Source organism: Callospermophilus lateralis, chromosome 2 (assembly GCF_048772815.1).
Source record: "Callospermophilus lateralis isolate mCalLat2 chromosome 2, mCalLat2.hap1, whole genome shotgun sequence".
Lineage (NCBI taxonomy): Eukaryota > Metazoa > Chordata > Mammalia > Rodentia > Sciuridae > Callospermophilus > Callospermophilus lateralis.
In genome coordinates, this window is record NC_135306.1 from 82,622,086 (window position 1) to 82,639,857 (window position 17,772).

The following is a 17,772-nucleotide window of genomic DNA, read 5'->3' on the forward strand; positions in this document are numbered from 1 at the left end:
AGCTAAACTTGATTAATATAAAAACATCAATTATAATTGTGGTACTATTACTCTTCTTTGTATATTAAATGCGTTCATATTTTCCAAGTATATGTCATTAAGATAGAAACTTTAAAAAAGTATATCAAGTTGGTGTTCTCCAAAAGGTTGCATGGTTATTTTAGGCTTATAAAAATAACATATTGGAGATTTATTTATATCATTTAATGTTCTATAACTGGACCTGTTATCAATAAGATTAATATAAAGTTCTATACACTGGGTACAATTTAAATGTAATATACTGTATTACCTAGTATTCATGTGACATCAAGCAACACATATATAAACTTTATAAAATGATATTTAAAAACAAAGATCAGTTCAATAGTAGAACACTTTACCTAAGATTTATAAATCTTAGCCTTACCTGAGATAAGGCTCTGCCTCCCATCTTACTATATGTCAGAATGACTCCAAAGTAGGCCAGACTTCAGCTAAAGCCCAATACTCTTAATTTAGGGCGAAACTGACTTTGCTGGATGTTTATGATCAAGACTTAAAGTTAAATTAAAATGGCCAAGGAAACCAATATTTGGCTCTGCCCCTCTGAATCAGTCTGAATCCAGGGAACAGGGAATTTCTCTAAAGAGCTTGGCAACTCTGGGCCACATAACCTCCTGATCAGGGAGATTATTGAGACCACTGGAGAATGAAAAGCCAATCAGTGCACTTGCTGTGAACAGGAGGGTCATTGGAGACAGGAGGCATCCCTGATGCTTCCAAGGGAAGCCACATGGTCAAGCAAGACCTGGACCCATCCTAGCGCAAATGGCACTAGCAGAACTAAGAAGCTGCTCTCAGGTTCCCCCACGAGCGACCCCTATGGGAACTCGGCTGACTCTTAACAATAGAGAGAAACAAAGTCAATTTTGACCAACTTGATCTTAAACACCTACCAAAACCAGTTAAGCCCAAATACAGTCATTCCTGGGAGTAATAAAGGACAAGAACAGCTAGAAAAGAGGAGACAGCAACTAAGCCAACAGGCTCCATGGGGAATGTTCAGTCAAGTATGGCCTTGGCTCCTCCCCCTCACAGGACCCCTATTAGTCCTCTCTATGTTTCTTCTAATAGGACCATGTTTGTTAAATTGTCTACAGAAGTTCATGCAAGATCAGATACACAAATTCACCAACAAGTCAGTCAATCAACTACTTCTTTAAGACTACCAGCCTTGATGCCCAAGACGAACACCTACGACTCATGACCAACTCCTCTGGCTCCAGAGACTCTGTGCCCATCTAAAACCCTCTCTAACCCCTTTTTCCAGTTTTCACAAGCACTCTTTCACTTCCTAGGAATGAGAACTACTCTCCAGCATGTCCACTCCACGTGTTCTGTCTGCTCTACAGTATCCCACAAGGAAGCATCAAACCTAAACTCCCCACACCTCAGATGAGGAGCCACTAGCCAGGCAAAGACTGGTAGATCAACTTCACTCATGTGCCTAGGCACAAAAAGCTTTGCTACCTACTTACATTAGTTGATACTTTTTTAGGTTGGATAGAAGCCTTCCCTACATCCAGGGAAATTGCTGACACTGTCACCTCCATCCTCATTGAGCAGATCATTCCCAGGTTCAAACTTCCTGCTCTCATCCAGTCAGACAACAGTCTGGCCTTCACTTCTCAGGTTGTTCAACTAGTCTCCAAAGGTCTCAACATCACTTGGAGGCTCCACATCCCCCACCAACCCCAATTCTTGGGTAAGGTTGAGAGGCCTAACGGCATTCTCAAGGATCATCTCACTAAACATGCTATTGAACTCAGGCTCTTTTGGCCCAATCTCCTACCATTGGCCCTCATCTGAATTCAGGTAGCCCCACGAGCTCCCTCAGGCCTTAGCTCCTTTGAGCTACTCTCTGTGTGCCCTTTCATAATCAACCAAAGTTTTCCAATCACTCTTCCTCCCCTTGTGTCCTACCTGCCTAATCTCACACTTCTATGCAAACTCCTAAGAGAACATGCAGACCGGTGCCTTCCTGTTCCATTCATTGCCTCAATCCCCGCACAACCACCAACTGAATTGGACCCTCTTCAACTGGGTGACTCAGTCTTACTTCAGGAACTGCATTCTCAATCATTGGAACCTCAATGGATGGGACCCCATACAGTCATAGTTACTACCCCAATCGTGGCCAAGCTTTTGGGCCACTCCCCCTGGTACCATGTCTCCCACCTTAAAAAGGCACTTGTTCTAAATGTCCAGTCCTGGACTTCCACCACGCCCACCAAACTCAAAATTTCTCGCCAATCATCTTCTTCTTTTACTAATCATTAATCTCTCTCAAGTTTTTATCTCAAACCACAGATACCGCTTCTACATCCAAGCGAAATGACACCAGGATGACACCACCCACTCTCAGTTTATGGGTCAAGGCGATTGCCCTTCCACTGGTTGCAATCGGTCTGTCACCCTTAACATTACTGGATTCAACCAAGCCACCTCCAGTACTTCCTAGAGTCCCTGCTACAGGACCAGTGGCTGATACCAAGAATCTCCTCCATCCAGGACTGGTTTGATGCCATCGAGGACTTGTGGATTCAAAGAACTTTTATGGACTTTACCCCTCCCACAGTAGTTGTCTGTAGCCACTGAGTGTTATTTCTGACTGCCCTGGTGTCTCAGACCTGTCCCCAGAACATTCCTCCACTTCCCCTTCTAGGTCTAAAGCCGCCCACCATTAAGCAGGAAGAAGCCAGAGGACTTTACACTGTCCCCCATGTCACTTAGAAAAACAAAAAGTGAGGAATGTTGGGTGCAGAGCAGGCTGAACTGTGTTGTCTGCAGGGCAGGCTGAACAGATGTTGGCTGCAAGATAGCCCACACACTCAAACCCCTCTCTATCTGGTCCTTTATCACCTGTTTGCCTCAAGTCTGAACATTCAACCCTGCTCAAGGCTGAACACTTAAGCCCCCCCTTGGGCCAACAAGGCAGCTTGCAGACCCAGAGGCCCCATTAGATTTGGGCCATAAAAACTCCCTCCTGCTAGGACCCCCTCTCTCTTGCTCTCTCTTTCTTGCTGTCTTTGTCTTTCTTGCGCACTCTCTGTCTCTCTCTTGCTTTTGCTCTCTCCCTCTTCATCTCTCCTCTTCTCTTTTCTCTCTCTCTCTCTCTCTCTCTCTCTCTCTCTCTCTCTCCTTTCCTTCTTTCTTTTCTCTTTGTTGCACTGCTGCAATAAAGATCTTTTGGTTGCTCCAAGTGTTGTGGTCACATTTTTTTCAACACATGAATGTGACTTTTTTTTTTTTTTTTTTTTTTTTTTGCCATAAAAACAATCTAAGTTCCAAGATGTCAGTCATTGATTTTTTTTTCTTGGATTTGTTCTCTAAATTTTATTGCTGGGGATAGAACCCAGGACCTCAAGTATGCTAGGCAAGCACTCCACGACTAAGCTGCATCCCCAACTCTGTTACCATGGTGATGAGTCCCTCAACCACCGTCCAGCTCTACCTGTTTGGTGTTTCCTTGTTCCCGGCTTTGTACAACTCGATTCCTAATTGAGCTGTTTCCAGATATGTCCTGGTTTTCAAGAAGTTCTTCATTCTAAGAAAAAGGTACAGAGTACAAAAATAAAATGTCAAAGCTCCAACACAAATGTGGTTCCATAAATGACACCTAGAAGAATTCTGAAGGATGAGATGAGGAAATATTTGGTGTTCAGATGAAGCATCTAATTTAAGAAATTGTGCCTAAATCAGGCTCAAAAAAAAAAAAAAACAGTGATTTTTGTTTTGTTTTGTTCTGATAGGAAAGATCTATGTGTTCCAGGTTGAAGAAAAGGAAGAAGGACAAGTACTCTCATTTAGGACAGATAATGTCCTAATGAGCAGAGCTGGACTGGGGACGGGGTAGCGGGCAGGTTTCCACTCTCTACCACCCACATTACACAGGCTTTGGACTTACAAAGGGAAATAAGATGTGGTAAACCACAGACCAAATAATTTTATTCTTAGATGTTGGATTTACAGGATGCTAATTTTTGTGTGGTTTAAAGTAATGGCTGGGAATTGTTAGAATTTTAATTCTTGGTAACTTTGCTTTTAGCGGAGACCCAGAAAAAAGGCAATCTTACACTTTTTTCATGTATCCATTTATAAAAATACCTTTAATAAACCAATATATATTACTTTTTGGAATTCAAGAAGAATACTTGATTTTTAGAGCTGATATTTTAGCAATTTAAATTTGCAAATAAATCAGAAGTCTCCTCTAACACATTTATGAAGATTAATCCTGTTTATGTTAAACCTAATTTACTCACTTTTAACTGTTAACTTTGGGCTACCCATGAAAACCAAGATATCAGACAAGTGGAGTTAATAGTAAAAGCCATCTTTTTTGCTGAGGAAAAATCCTAGAAGCAATGGATATTACATCCTGAACATTTTATAAAACCAACACTCTATTGATTGCCTGATCATCTAGAGAAATTTATGGGTTGAATTAAACATTTTTTAAAAGTATTTTTTAAATTATACATGATAGTAGAATGTATTTTGACATATCCTATATACATAGAGTATAACTTTCCATGTTTGTGGTTGTACATGATGTGGAGTTACACTGGTCATGTATTCATATAAGAACATAGGAAAGTTATGTCCAATTCATTCCACTATCTTTCTTATTCTCAAACCTCCACCCCCTTTATTCCACTTGTCTAATCCAGTGAACTTCTATTCTTCCCTCCCCCTGCTGCTTATTGTGAGTTAGCATTCCCATACCAGAGAGAACTTCAGCCTTTGGTTTTTTGGGATTGGCTTATTTCACTTAGCAGGATAGGTCTCCACTTCCATCCACTAACTGTCAAATGCCATAATTTCATTCTTCTTTATGGCTGACTAACATTCCATTATGTATATGTACCGCATTTGCTTAATTTATTCATCTGTTGAAGGGCACCTAGTTTTGTTCCATAGCTTAGCTATTGTGAATTGAGTTGCTGTAAACATTGATGTGGCTATATCACTATCATTTGCTAATTTTAAATCCTTTGGGCATATGCTGAGGAGTGGGATAACAAAGTCAAATTGTGGTTCCATTCTAAATTTTCTTAGGAATCTCCATACTGTTTTCCAGAGGGGTTGCACTAGTTTGCAGTCCCACCAGCAATGTATGAGTGTGCCTTTTCCTCCCACATCCTCACTAACATTTATTGTTACATGTATTCTTGATAATTGCCATTCTAACTGGAGTGAGATGAAATCTCAGTATAGTTTAGTTGCATTTCTCTATGTGCTAGAGATTTGAATATTTTTTCATATATTTATTGACCATTTGTCTTTCTTCAGTGAAATACCTGTTCAGTTCCTTTGCCCATTTATTGTTTGATTTATTGGTTTTTTTGGTGTTAAGTTTTTTGAGTTCTTTATATATCCTGGAGACTAATGCTCTATCTGAGCTTCAGGGGGCAAAGGTTTTCTCCCATTCTATAGGCTCTCTCTTCACATTCTTTATTGTTTCCTTTGTTGTGAAAAAGATTTTTAGTTTTATACCATCCCATTTATTGATTCCTGGTTTTACTTATTGTGCTTTAGGACTCTTTTTGAGAAATTCATTTCCTAAGCCAACATGGATGGATATTTGGGCCTACTTTTTCTTCTAGTAGGTACAGGGTCTCTGGCTAAATGCCTAGGTTCTTGATCCACTTTGAGTTAAGTTTTGTGCAGGTTGAGAGATGGGGATCTAATTTCATTTTTCCTACATATGAATTTCCAGTTTCCCCAGCACCATTTGTTGGAGAGGCTACTTTTCTCCAATGTACATTTGTATGTCTAATATGAGATAACTGTATTTATGTAGGTTTGTCTCTGTGATTCTATTCTGTACCATTGGTCTTTGTGTCTGTTTTGGTGCCAATACCATGCTGTTTTTGTTAATATAGCTCTGTAGTATAGTTTAAGGTCTGGTATTGTGATCCTTCCTGTATCACTTTTCTTGCTAAGGATTGCTTTGGCTATTCTGGGCCTTATGTTTTTCCAAGTGAATTTCATGACTGTCTTTTCTACATCTATGAAGAATGTCATTGGGATTTTAATAGGAATTGCATTAAATCTGTATGGTGCTTTTGGTAGTAAGGCCATTTTGACAGTATTAATTCTGCCTATCCAAGAACATGGGAGATTTGTTCATCTTCTAAGGTCTTCCTCAATTTCTTTCTTTAGTATTCTGTAGTTTACTTTATAGAAGTCTTTCACCTCTTTTGTTAGATTGATTTCCAAATATTCTCTTTGAGACTTGGACTTCTTCTTCTTCTTCTTTTTTTTTTTTTTTAAGATTTTAAGTCATGTGAACCAAAAGGCATTTGGACCCATTTCCTTTTTTTTTTAAGTAAAATTTATTTTCTTAGTGCTCATTCATCTATATGTCAATTTTGGTAACATGTAAATGATATATAGACAAAGACACATATATGGACACACATACAATACACAGGTTTTTATATACATAAAAAATACTTTTTTATATACAAAAAACAATGATTTTGAGCTTTCTCTTGAGTAATTGACCTCTGAATAATGACAGTGGGAAAAACAGGGTGCAGAAGAACCTCTCTAGTTAGATAAAACAAGACTATCCAACTATTTCCTAAAAGTCTCACCTTTGGGCATTGATGCATTGAGGGCCAAGCCTTCAACTTTTCAGGGACATTCCAGGTCCAAACCATCACACCTTATAAATGCTTAACAAAATATATTAATGTAGGTGCACAGGATTCTAATGTGAAATCACCACAAAACCTTGAGCAAAACCATGAGCTCAAAAAAAAAAAAATACAGAAACTAAAAAAAATACAACATGGTCATATTACTCCAGTAAAGGAGCATGTGGAACATGGAGTGCTATTTTGGATCAGATTAGAGTCAGTCCAGATATTTAAAGACTGTAGGAGTCTGTGAAATATTCAGATAAAAGTTCTCAAGGTAAAGAAGATTTGAACATGTGGCATTGTTCCATTTTCCTTCCTTATGCCCAACTAAAGAGACTAGGAAAAACCACAGGAATATGGGCATCCCTGATATTCCTGAGTCCCTCGGAATTCCTTAGAGCTGACCTGTCAAGCTCTCTTGGAGAGGTGACCCCTACAGCTTGGGGCAATGACTGCATTGTCCCAAGGCAGAATGCAGACCTCTTAAGCCTCCTCATATGACCTACGACCTGGTCTAGCTGGCCTTTCCAGATCCCTTCCTTCTATTTCTTCTGTTCTCTAGCATTAAGGAGAAATCTAGCAGAATCTCAGAGTTTAAGAACAGATAAAAGAACCATTTATGTCCCACAGCAGCTTGGATTTAAATGTGATACCTTTTCCCCTTTCTTGGTCTCAAACTGACTTGGGCCCCTGCTCATGGGGCTTCCATTTTAGATGGGCATCGGGGAGTTAAAGAATAGGGAAAACTGCCATTTTGAGTATCGGAGGCAAAAATCTCATATTCAGGACACTCTTGATCATTTTTTCCTTTTGTAAACCATCAGGGCAAGTCAGCCAGAACAGAGACAGATAGTGGTTGATACCTCTGAAGGCTGTTGGGGTCAGACTCAGGACATGAGACCTTCACACAGCACCAGGGATCAGCTGCCTTCATTTGTCTCAAGCCCACCTCTGTCCCCCACACCAACTTTCTCCCACAGAAAAGAAACTGAAGCAAGTCAGAACCAACATTCCCAACACCTGAGTGAAGGGAGACCAGGCCCGCTGACCCAGCAAGCATGTCACCTGAATCTTAAGTCTGACAGCCATGCTAGTCACTTTTTTTAAGTGGCTGGTGTTTAGAGAGAATTTGTCCACTAACGAAAAAAGCACAGAGAAGACAAATGAGAGATCTCGCGTCCATATTACTTCCCCTTTCATAGATTCCCTATACCCTGCAGGCTACAGGCCTCACCAGTTTCCTTCTGGGTTCTTGTCTTGAAAATTTGCAGAATAAAATCCATGGACAATGGCAAAAGGGAAGAGTGAACAGAGTACCAAGAATCAGAGGTTGAGAACAGATTTTCAGAAAAGGCTGAATGGAGAAAGCAACCAGAAAAGAATTGAGGTAACTGAAGATAACCAATAACCAATGATAGCTGATGGAAACTGGTGAGAACCAGGTGGAAACACCAAATGTCATGGAGCTGGGGCCTTCTGAGAAACTAAGGCACCACAAAGAGCCCCTCTTCAAACCCCGATTCTTACACTCAAGTCAGAACGATTCCAGACATGTTGCTCAGAGTGACAGAATGAGCTTATTGTAGGGACAGAAAAAGGGAAAGGGGACAAGGGAGGGAGTGGGTCTTCAGAGAGGAGAGGGACAATGTACCTCTCCTGCACTCCAGTTTTATTAGAGATCCTTGAGAAGTTTCCAGAGTCCAGCCTGGGTCCACCTCTTGACTTTTGACCAACAGCAGGGTGACATCAGACTTTCAAGTCCCCACTGCCATGGCAACTCTAGGTCACCTTGGCTCATGCTGACCAGTTCTTACAAATTTTGTAGTTAGGAGGAACTATCCTTATCTCTGGAGTTTCGGGATCTGATTACAAAAGTCTCCTGGGTTTCTCCCATTGACATTTATCTTGCATATAATTTTTCTCCTGCAGATAACAGGTAGTTTGCTAAGGAATGTGACATATCCTGTCCACTTAGGCCAGTCAGGGCTGCAGGTAAATTGCTTCTTGGAAAAGAAAGGATGTTGGGGTCAGCACAGTGGGCCCATTTTATGGAATTATTCTCTTAGTCATGTGTTCTCTCCGTCTCATCTATCTGTACCCTAACATGATAGCAGACACTAAAAAGTCTTGTTGAATTAATGGACTATGATGGTTTTAATGTCCTGCTTCTAGAGCAGTGCAATACTTTTGGTTGCCTGGTATAAAATACAGTGAAAGATAAATAAATATATTTAGTATGGGAAGGCAACAAAATGTTGTTAAGTGCCAGAGTTGACTTATAGGTACTGAGGGCCTCATTTTCCTACTCTCCTACTTTAGTCAGCTTTTTGTCATTGTCACCAAAACATCTGACCTAAACAACATAAAAGAAGAAAGATTTATTTAGGCTACAGTTTCAGAGACTTCAGTCCATGAGCCTGCGGTGAGGCAGAACATGGTGGAAAGGAGTGGCAGAAGAAAGCTGTCCACCCATGGCAGCTAAAGAGCAGAGAAAGTCAGGGAGAAGGGGGCCAGGGACAAAGTATATCCCCAAGGGTGCACTCCTGGTGACCTGCTTCCTCTAGCCATGCCCCACCTGCCTACAGATCCCAGCCAGTAGTCCATTCAAATTATTAATCCATCAAAGTAATCCACTGATGAGGTTATAGCTGTGATGATCCAACTATTTCCTAAAAGCTTCACCTTTGGACATTGATGTACTGTGGTCCAAGCCTTCAACATATGAACTTTTCAGGGATATTCCAGGTCCAAACCATCACACCTTATGAATGCTTAAATTTTCTAGAATATCAAGTTGCCTGAGTTGCTGGGAAAACGACACAGGTCACTAAGGGATAGTACTTAGGGTCCCTAATTACATGTGTGACACTCTGTAGGTTACATCTTCCCAAGCCTCAGCTCTTTATTCCTAGGACACGGGACACTGCTTTCTATTTGGTGTTCTTAGTCCCTTCCGGAATCCAGACATTTTCTGGTTCCCTGAGGACCTTTAGTTTCTTGATGCTGATTATTACTGCCACCTGGTGACATTATCTGGAACTCCATTTGTGGAATGTGGATCTTTCCCCTTAGTTTAAAGAAGGTGGAAGGGGTATGGGGTTGTGTTCTAAGGGGACAGAGTGAGTGTTCCTATTTATAGTGAAAGGAGTATCTCTGGATGAATTTTTCATTGTGTAATGGGATTATTTCACTCCCAGCAGAGTACAGGTCTTGGCCTTTTTGAATTTTCAGGAAAAACAATATCTCCCACTTGAGCATTTACAACAGAAATAATGGGGTTATTGTGGGTGTTGATTGGTGACTGGAAAGTGACCATTAAGATACAGAATATTTTTTTTCTTCAAATCAGAGCCATGGGGCCATAATAGAGGGCTTATAATGACTTCTTAGTCCTTTGTTTCTTTCCATTTATTTAGCAATTCAGATTAACTGGATACCTTTGCGTCCCCAACACCGACAGCCATGATTTCTCAGGGAAAAAACCTATCACTCTACTGAATGGGTGAGAAAGTCGTAGGAGTTGTAGGACTCTAGGCAGTGTACAACATGCCCTGTTTAATTTCTCTACTTTTAGTTTCTAGGTGTGCTAAAGGGGATGGTCCTGGATTAGGTTCCCTTTTAAGGGCAGATCCTTGTAGCCAGGAACACATTGTGTCTGGGGTTTGTTTCTCTTTGATCTTGTTCTTTTTATGCTTCTAGAATCACTACAGGTTCATGGTGGTTATTATAGGCAGGTGGACAGGAGTCTAAAACTTTATTTTTAGTATTGGAGATTTACCACTGAGCTATAACCCCAGCCATTTTTGTTTTTTATTTGAATTAGGATCTTGCTAAATTGCTGAGGCTGGCCTTGAACTTTTGATCTTTCAGGCTCAGTCTCCTGAACTGCTGGGATTACAGGCATGTAACCCTGTGCCTGGTGACAGTTACCTTTTATACTAAATTCTTCTTTTCATTGAGTTTCAAAATAATATCATAACTCATAGAAAACTAGAAACTACTAAAATTATCCCCCCTACCACCCCAGCAGTGGTATCCCCTTCCAAAGAATTTTAGCTGATACACGGATATCTAGAAAAACCTATGTTTCCAAGCTCTCCTTGAAACTAGGTTGATAAAAAGGGTACCCTAGTGGGGAAACTCAGGGAATGTTCCCTAAGGAATTGTGCTCCTGATCCCTTTTGTATTTTTCTCCATCTTGCTGCCTGATGTGTGAATGGTTCCATGCAGGCCATGGCTACAGGTCCCATCCCAGAGATGTCAGAGTGATGAGTTGGAGGAACACGGTCTCTGAAAACCTTAAGGAGCATGCTCATTACAGCTCTGCCTAACCTACCTCCTGAGATGAAACTAACTTCTCCCCAGTTACTTCTGGCTTTTGCTTTTACTTTGCCTGAATGATATAGTATTTATGTACTAGGTGATGATACTGCGTTCAACCCTCTGCATTTGATCCTCATAAAGGGTCTGTGAGGCAGATTCTGTGATCTTCACTTTTACAAATGAAGAAACTGAAGTCAAAGATAGGTCAATCATTTGACTTGGGTTGTACAGTTAGAAATAGCTGAGGAAGGATGTGAGCCCAGACTGTCTATCCCTAATCCATATGGTGCCTGTTAAAGACTGGCCCTTTGGGCTTTACAAATATGGAAGGACATAGAAGTATACCTGTGGATTCAATTCCTTTTGGTTCCCTTTAAATTCAGAAAACTTGATCTGAATTCGAGATGCTAAAATGCAAGACTAGAGCTGGGCTTGGTAGAGCACTCCAGGGTTTAATCCCCAGTACCGCTAAAATCCATCAATCAATAATACAAGAGTAGAAATAATAGAAGTGTTCAAAGTACCAGAAATTACAGCCTCTCTAAGCTGTGTTTCGGCTCTGGTGATCATTTCCCAAACAGAATAGCAGCCTTCCCCACACTACACACTTCAAATATCAATGGTTTGTCATTCTCTGTTCTTTCCCTCCCACTGTGCTCTGATTGTAGGACCTGGCTTCCATTTTTCAGTTCTTGTGGCCAGGACTTCATGTCACTATGCCAGGGGATCTTTTCTTCTTTCCAAGATTTGCTCTAATCAGGTAGCTCTGACTGTATGAGTGGTCATGCTAAGGAGGTGCATTCGGGCTTCCAGACCTGAGGCAAGAAATGAAAACCTCAACCAGCTAGGAGATATTCATCCTGCCCTTTCTTAGGATGTCAGTCACTTAGGTTTATGAACATGTAAATGGTCCAAAGTCAAATGTGATGCTGGTGAAGACCCCCAAGGAGTTGTTTTGAAGATTTTTAAATGATTCTGGAACCTGAGTGTGTTCTGTGATGTGTTCGATAATCTAACTTGACTGGAAGGCTTTATACTGTCAGATCAGATTTAGATTCTTAACCAAAGCTGATTATTTTATTTTCTTTCTATTAATATCTACTATTTACCAATTTCAGACTTCTCTTTATACCTTTAAAAGAGTTCTAGAAGCAGTCAATATAGTATATTCTGAGAAGCAATCATATGAATATTAAGGTCCCAATGCCTGGGACAAAAATGGAACTTTTGTTACTGGCAGCTATGCCAGGGAATCTGTCTGGATCACAGGTGGCTGATTGTTCAACTGCATAAGAAATAAGCAAACAATGAAAAACGGATACTGAAATCCATGCAGTTTGATCACATGGGGGAGAATCATTTAGATTGTTTATCCACTGGTTTTACAGAAGCAGTTACAATTTACAGAAATGAAAGTCAGGAGATATACATATATAAATTAAGCTAGGCTATGTTAGCCAGAGAACATGTTCTCCCCACCCAGGGGGTAGTTTTCTAACTTTTTAGTTTCCATTCTTGATGTGAAAAAATCTGGACTGTAAGTTGAAAAGCTGGATACTCTGTCCCCTGTTCTCTGCTGAATACTATATGTCTATGCAACCCGTTGCTAGGCACAGAGGTGCTGATAACTGTTTTTGAATGAACAGAAAGATATTCCTAGAGCTTTTTGAGCTTTTGAGTAGTGGTTAAAACAATGCCTACAGTTGAGTACAGACCAAATAGTATATGCTATGAGTTGTCTCCTCCAAAACTCTCATTGAAATTTACCTCACATTATGAGATTTCCCTTATGAGAGGTGGGACTAGGTACATCATTAAGAGGTGACTAGGTCTCTGCATTCAGAGTTTAATAATGAGTTAATGGGATTAATGAATTAATGAGTTATTTTGAGAATGAGTCGACATAAGAGCCAGTTTGATTAGACCTCTCCTGAGCTCCCTGTCTCTCATCATGTGGTGCCCTGCACTGCCTCAGAACTGCCAATAAGAAGGCCATGTGCAGCCCCTTGACCTTGGACAAGAACTGAGAGCCTCAATAAACCTCTTTTCTTTATAACTTACCTAGGATATGGTATTGTGATGTTAGCAATATAGAAGAGACTAAGACAACTTTCCTTTCCCTGCTTCTCCAAGAATGTTCCCTGATGTCCAAGCTCTAAGTGCCCAAATGAAAGTGTCAGAAATACACACCCAATTTTTGTTGTTTTACTGAGCTTCTGCGAATGATCTAACCTTTCTGTAATTATTTTTCTAAACATGGAATAGGACCAGAATAGAGCAACTGCCTCAAATGGTAAACTTAAAATTCCAAAAAGCAAATACAAATAAGTTGTAGCAAGTGAACCTTACGTAAGCCTTAGGATTACTGTTTGTTTGAATGTTTATTAAATGATCTGTATTAATCAGTGTCAGGTTGTGATTCAGACCTTGGGTTCCGTGGTCGTACCTGGGTTCAACTCAGCTTACTTTCTTGAGGCTGCATGCCCCATTGTGTGGGAACGGCAACGTTGCCTACCTCCTGGGCTGTGCAGCTTGTTCAATGCTGCGTAGTCAGTGCTCATGAACTTTTGAATTAAATTTATGTTTTAGTTGGCTTCTTACTTTTTTGCTTTGGAGCATTTATAGTCATGTTGTCTTCTACCATTAAAATTTAAAGCTGGGTGTGGAGGTGCACGCCTGTAATCCCAGCAGTTTGGGAAGTTGAAGCAGGAAGATCAAGAGTTCAAAGTCAGCCTCAGGAAAAGTGAGGTGCTAAGCAACTCAGTGAGACCCTGTCTCTAAATAAAATACAAAATAGGGCTGGGGATGTGGTCAGTGGTTGAGTGCCCCTGGGTTCAATCCCTGGTACCAAAAAAAAAAAAAAAACAAAAAAAAGGCTTATAAAAGTCAAGATCTGTTTGGTGAATCTGATCTCTTCAAATTATTTGGGATCATCCCCTCCCCATTTTACAATCCACAAATGTCAAAAGTTTTAAGGCTGTTTCTCTAAGTACCCGAGCTTTGCCTGCCTTTTCAAGGATAGTACTCTGAAAGCCGCTGATCCCTTTGCTCTTGGCTCTCTCAGCTCATGCAACCTTCTGACTCAAGTCTTGGGTTTTTATAAATTCTTTAATGGGAGTTAATAGGCACTAGACTATCCTCCTTGAAACATTTCTGTTCCTCTGGCCTGTTGGTGTAGGTTAGAGGCTGGGGAGGATGCAGCACTTCTAGTGGGAGGGCTCACACGGCCAGCCTGAGGCTTACTGACACACTTTCCTTGCACAATTCTGTCACCTCTGACTGCCCTGGGTGGTTTTGAGGTAGGGCAAAATAAATAAGAAATAAGCAGAGAGGAGACATACAGGAAGAACAGGAAATACAATTCAGAAGGTCCAGCTATTTCTCCAGACCTGTCAGTCCCTAAACCAGTCTCCCAGGCCTGTTACTCTCAGATTCCTGGGAAAGCTGTAAGTTTACCTGCACACTATTAATTATCCCCCCAATGAACTGATTAGCAAAGAGAGATACAACATTTTAAGAAGCTTGTGATTTAGGGGACTTTCCAGCATTATCTATTGATTAGATAAAGACCATGAAAACTTAAGGATCCTGAGAATGACCAGACCACTATAAGCTTTCTTGGACCTTCCAACACCCACCTCTCACCGAGTTTCCTTTTCTGTCTCTAACTGGTGTGTGCTGAGGTTCTTTTGCATCACATAAATCAAGGACCCTGCTGGTCCTGTATGGTGTTCCCCCTTCTTTCTGGGAAGACCTGGACCTGTCTCTGGAGCCACCTCTTCTCCAGACAGTTTGACCAGGGTACAGGGAGTCAGGCTGTTGTTTTCCCGTGAGTGTCATCAATGCTAGCAATGCCTATGGCTTCATAACTCAGCTCACATTCTCTCTCCTTGTGATCTTTGAGAGGTAGAGGCAGAGAAAACCCCACGTAAAGGATGTCGGGAGAAGGGAGAAGAGGCAGAGTTCTGAACCCAAAGAAGAATTAAAGGAAGGTATATGATCAGATTTAACTATCCCCCCCCCCGCCCCGTTTTAACATGCAAGCACTCATATAGTTTCCGTGGGGTTTTGTGATGACGCTGCTGGAGGAAGAAGCCATACATAAATGGATGGAGCTGGGATGTGGCTCAGTGGTAGAGTGCTCATCAAGCATGTTCCAGGCCCTGGGTTCAATCCTCAGTACGCCCCCCCCCCCAACACACAGATGAATGGGAGAAAATCTGTTAAAAAGAGTAATGATGGTACTATTTCTATTTTCTTTCCAGTACTGGGGACTGAACCCAGGGGCACTCTACCACTGAGGAACATCTCCAGCCCTTTAAAAACCTTTTAAAATTTTGAGACAGGGTCTTGCTAAGTTGTCAAGTTTGGCCTCAAAGTTGCTATCTTGGTGGAATTATAAGCGTGCACCAGTTGCACCTGCACTCGGCATAATAACATATTTTAAGTCTATTTAATAAATTAGAATCTAAAACAACTCCAGCAATTGGAACTCTAGAATAAATTATAAGTATTATACCCTCTGGCAATGGAGAAAAGATTCTCAGAATGCTATCTAAAAGGGAAGGAAAGCAGAGGTAGAAAACAGGGCGGTAAGTCAATTACTTCACTTTTTAGTTTCTTTCTTTTTTTTTTTTTTTTTTTTTGATGGTGCTGGGGATTGAACCCAGGGCCTTGTGCATGTGAGGAAAGCACTCTACTGACCGAGCTATGTCCCCAGTCCTACCTTTTTGCTTCTGGGAGCTGAAAGAGATTATAGTGCAAAACAGAAAGGTAAACATTAAAAACATATTCAACTAAAATCAAGTGACAGAGGAGAAGGAAAGAAAATAATGGAAGGTGGAAAAGGTAATGATTTTGAATTATAATCTTAAACTAGTTATTTAAAAAGGGAAACATTAAAACAAACAAAAAGGAAACATTAAAACAAAACAAAATATAATAAATATATATTCAGAAGAAACCAACCAACAATCCAGGAAAACCCCCATGAAAACCTCACAGTGAGAAGGTTTTTAGAAAGCACAATAAAATAAGAACAAACAAATATTTCTGGCAAATCAATCAATCAATGGATTTGACTGAATCAATTGGAACAACAAATATACAACCATAGGATGAAAATGACTCATTGACTCAGGAAAAAAAATGCAGGATCATTATCTTAACCTACCAAGGCTGAATTGTGAACACCCAAAGGAATGCATGTCCAATAAAGAAGTAGTTATCAAGGTATGATCTCACAGTAAAGAAGCCTGGCATAAAATAACAAAGGAAATACAGGTGGGAAGGTATAGAGATTCTCCAAATGCTTCAGGCTATGATAGACCAGATAAACAAATGATTAAAGAAAACACCCAAATAACAACAATATCATCAAATTGGCACCAACTGAAGTTTATAACCTTAACTGAGAATATATTGTGGCCAATACATTATGGCTGGTTCTTCCCAATAAATATCTCTATCTCTTTTAGAAAGAGAGCTCTGAATTTTAGCAGGCCCTAACACAGCCCAACACACAGAAATGCTGTTCCCAAGATCCCTGGCAACTTCAGGGCAATATCCCCAAACCACAGTTGGTGGACCTGGTGATGTCTTTCAGCATGTTTTAAAATACATAAAATCAAATGTGCAAGATTAAAAGGAAACCAGTTATACAGAGAGCTATTAGAATGAATTTGTGATAGAGTAATACATGTATCTTTGTTAACAAATTAAAAACAATCCCAGCAAGTTCAGTGGCAAGTTGTAACAGCTACCTCAATTTCAGTGTCATAGATGTAAATTATTATATTTGCAACAGATATGAATTCATTTTACAACTTGTATGTGTGTGAGGGCCCTTCTTGTTCTTTCACATTAATTTTAAGCAAGGAGGTCTATCTCCTTTTGGCTTTCTGGAATGCCCATCCCCTTCCTGACACATCTCTCAGTTATGAAACAAGCATAAGTAGATGCATTTGGGAGGATATGAGCCTTATCCCCCATTACATAGCCTTTTCCCATCTTAATAACCCTTTCTCCCATTACTTATATACAGTTGGAGATGTTGTTTCATTTCTGGGTATGTCCATATTATTGTCCAATAAATTTACTGGTGAAAAAAATTAAAAACTATCCAGGGATGGCTGGGTGTGGTGGCACACACCTAAATCCCAGCAGTTTAGGAGGTGGAGGCAGGAGGATTGCAAGTTCAAAGCTAGCGTCAGCAATTTATCGAGGCCTTAAGCAACTTAGTGAAACCCCGTCTCTAATAAAAAATGAAAAAGGGCTGGGAATGTTGCTCAATGATTGAGTGCTCCTGGATTCAATCCCTGGTACCAAAGAACATAGTGGCACAGGGTTGTAATCCCAGAGACTTGAGAGGCTGAGGCAGGAGGATTGAAAGTTCAAGGCCAGCCTGGGCAACTTAGTGAGTGAGACCCTCAGGAATTTAGCAAGACCCTGACTCAAAATTAGAAAATGAAAAGAACTGAGGATGTCACTCAGTAGTAAAACATCTGCTCATTTAATCCCGTTACAAACCAACGAACCAAAAAAACAAACAAACAAACAAACAAAAAAAACCCTCAAAAAAACCCAAATTTAAACAAACAAACAAACAAAAACTTACCCAGGAGTAAAGCCTTTGACATTGTGTTCATTTTCATTGTGGTCATTTAGATTCTTGAAATAGTGACAAATAAGTGTTTTAAGCATTCTGCTTAATTGTCTGAAAGATGATGTCCTGACTTTTCTAAAAGTGGTTGTT

The 17,772-nt window shown here is 40.4% G+C and overlaps 1 protein-coding gene across 9 annotated transcripts in view; it reads right to left on the reverse strand.

Moving 5' to 3' along the window:
• LOC143392526 (solute carrier family 28 member 3) overlaps nucleotides 1–17,772 on the reverse strand; it is a 109,883-nt gene that overhangs the window by 37,483 nt on the left and 54,628 nt on the right. For 7 of the 9 annotated variants that reach the window (XM_076846120.2, XM_076846111.2, XM_076846115.2 and 4 more), the window contains one exon: nucleotides 3,497–3,589. The exons of the other annotated variants lie outside the window; for them this stretch is intronic. In XM_076846120.2, the coding sequence (XP_076702235.2) occupies nucleotides 3,497–3,589 (93 nt within the window). The remainder of the gene's footprint in view (nucleotides 1–3,496; nucleotides 3,590–17,772) is intronic. 9 annotated transcript variants of the gene reach the window in all.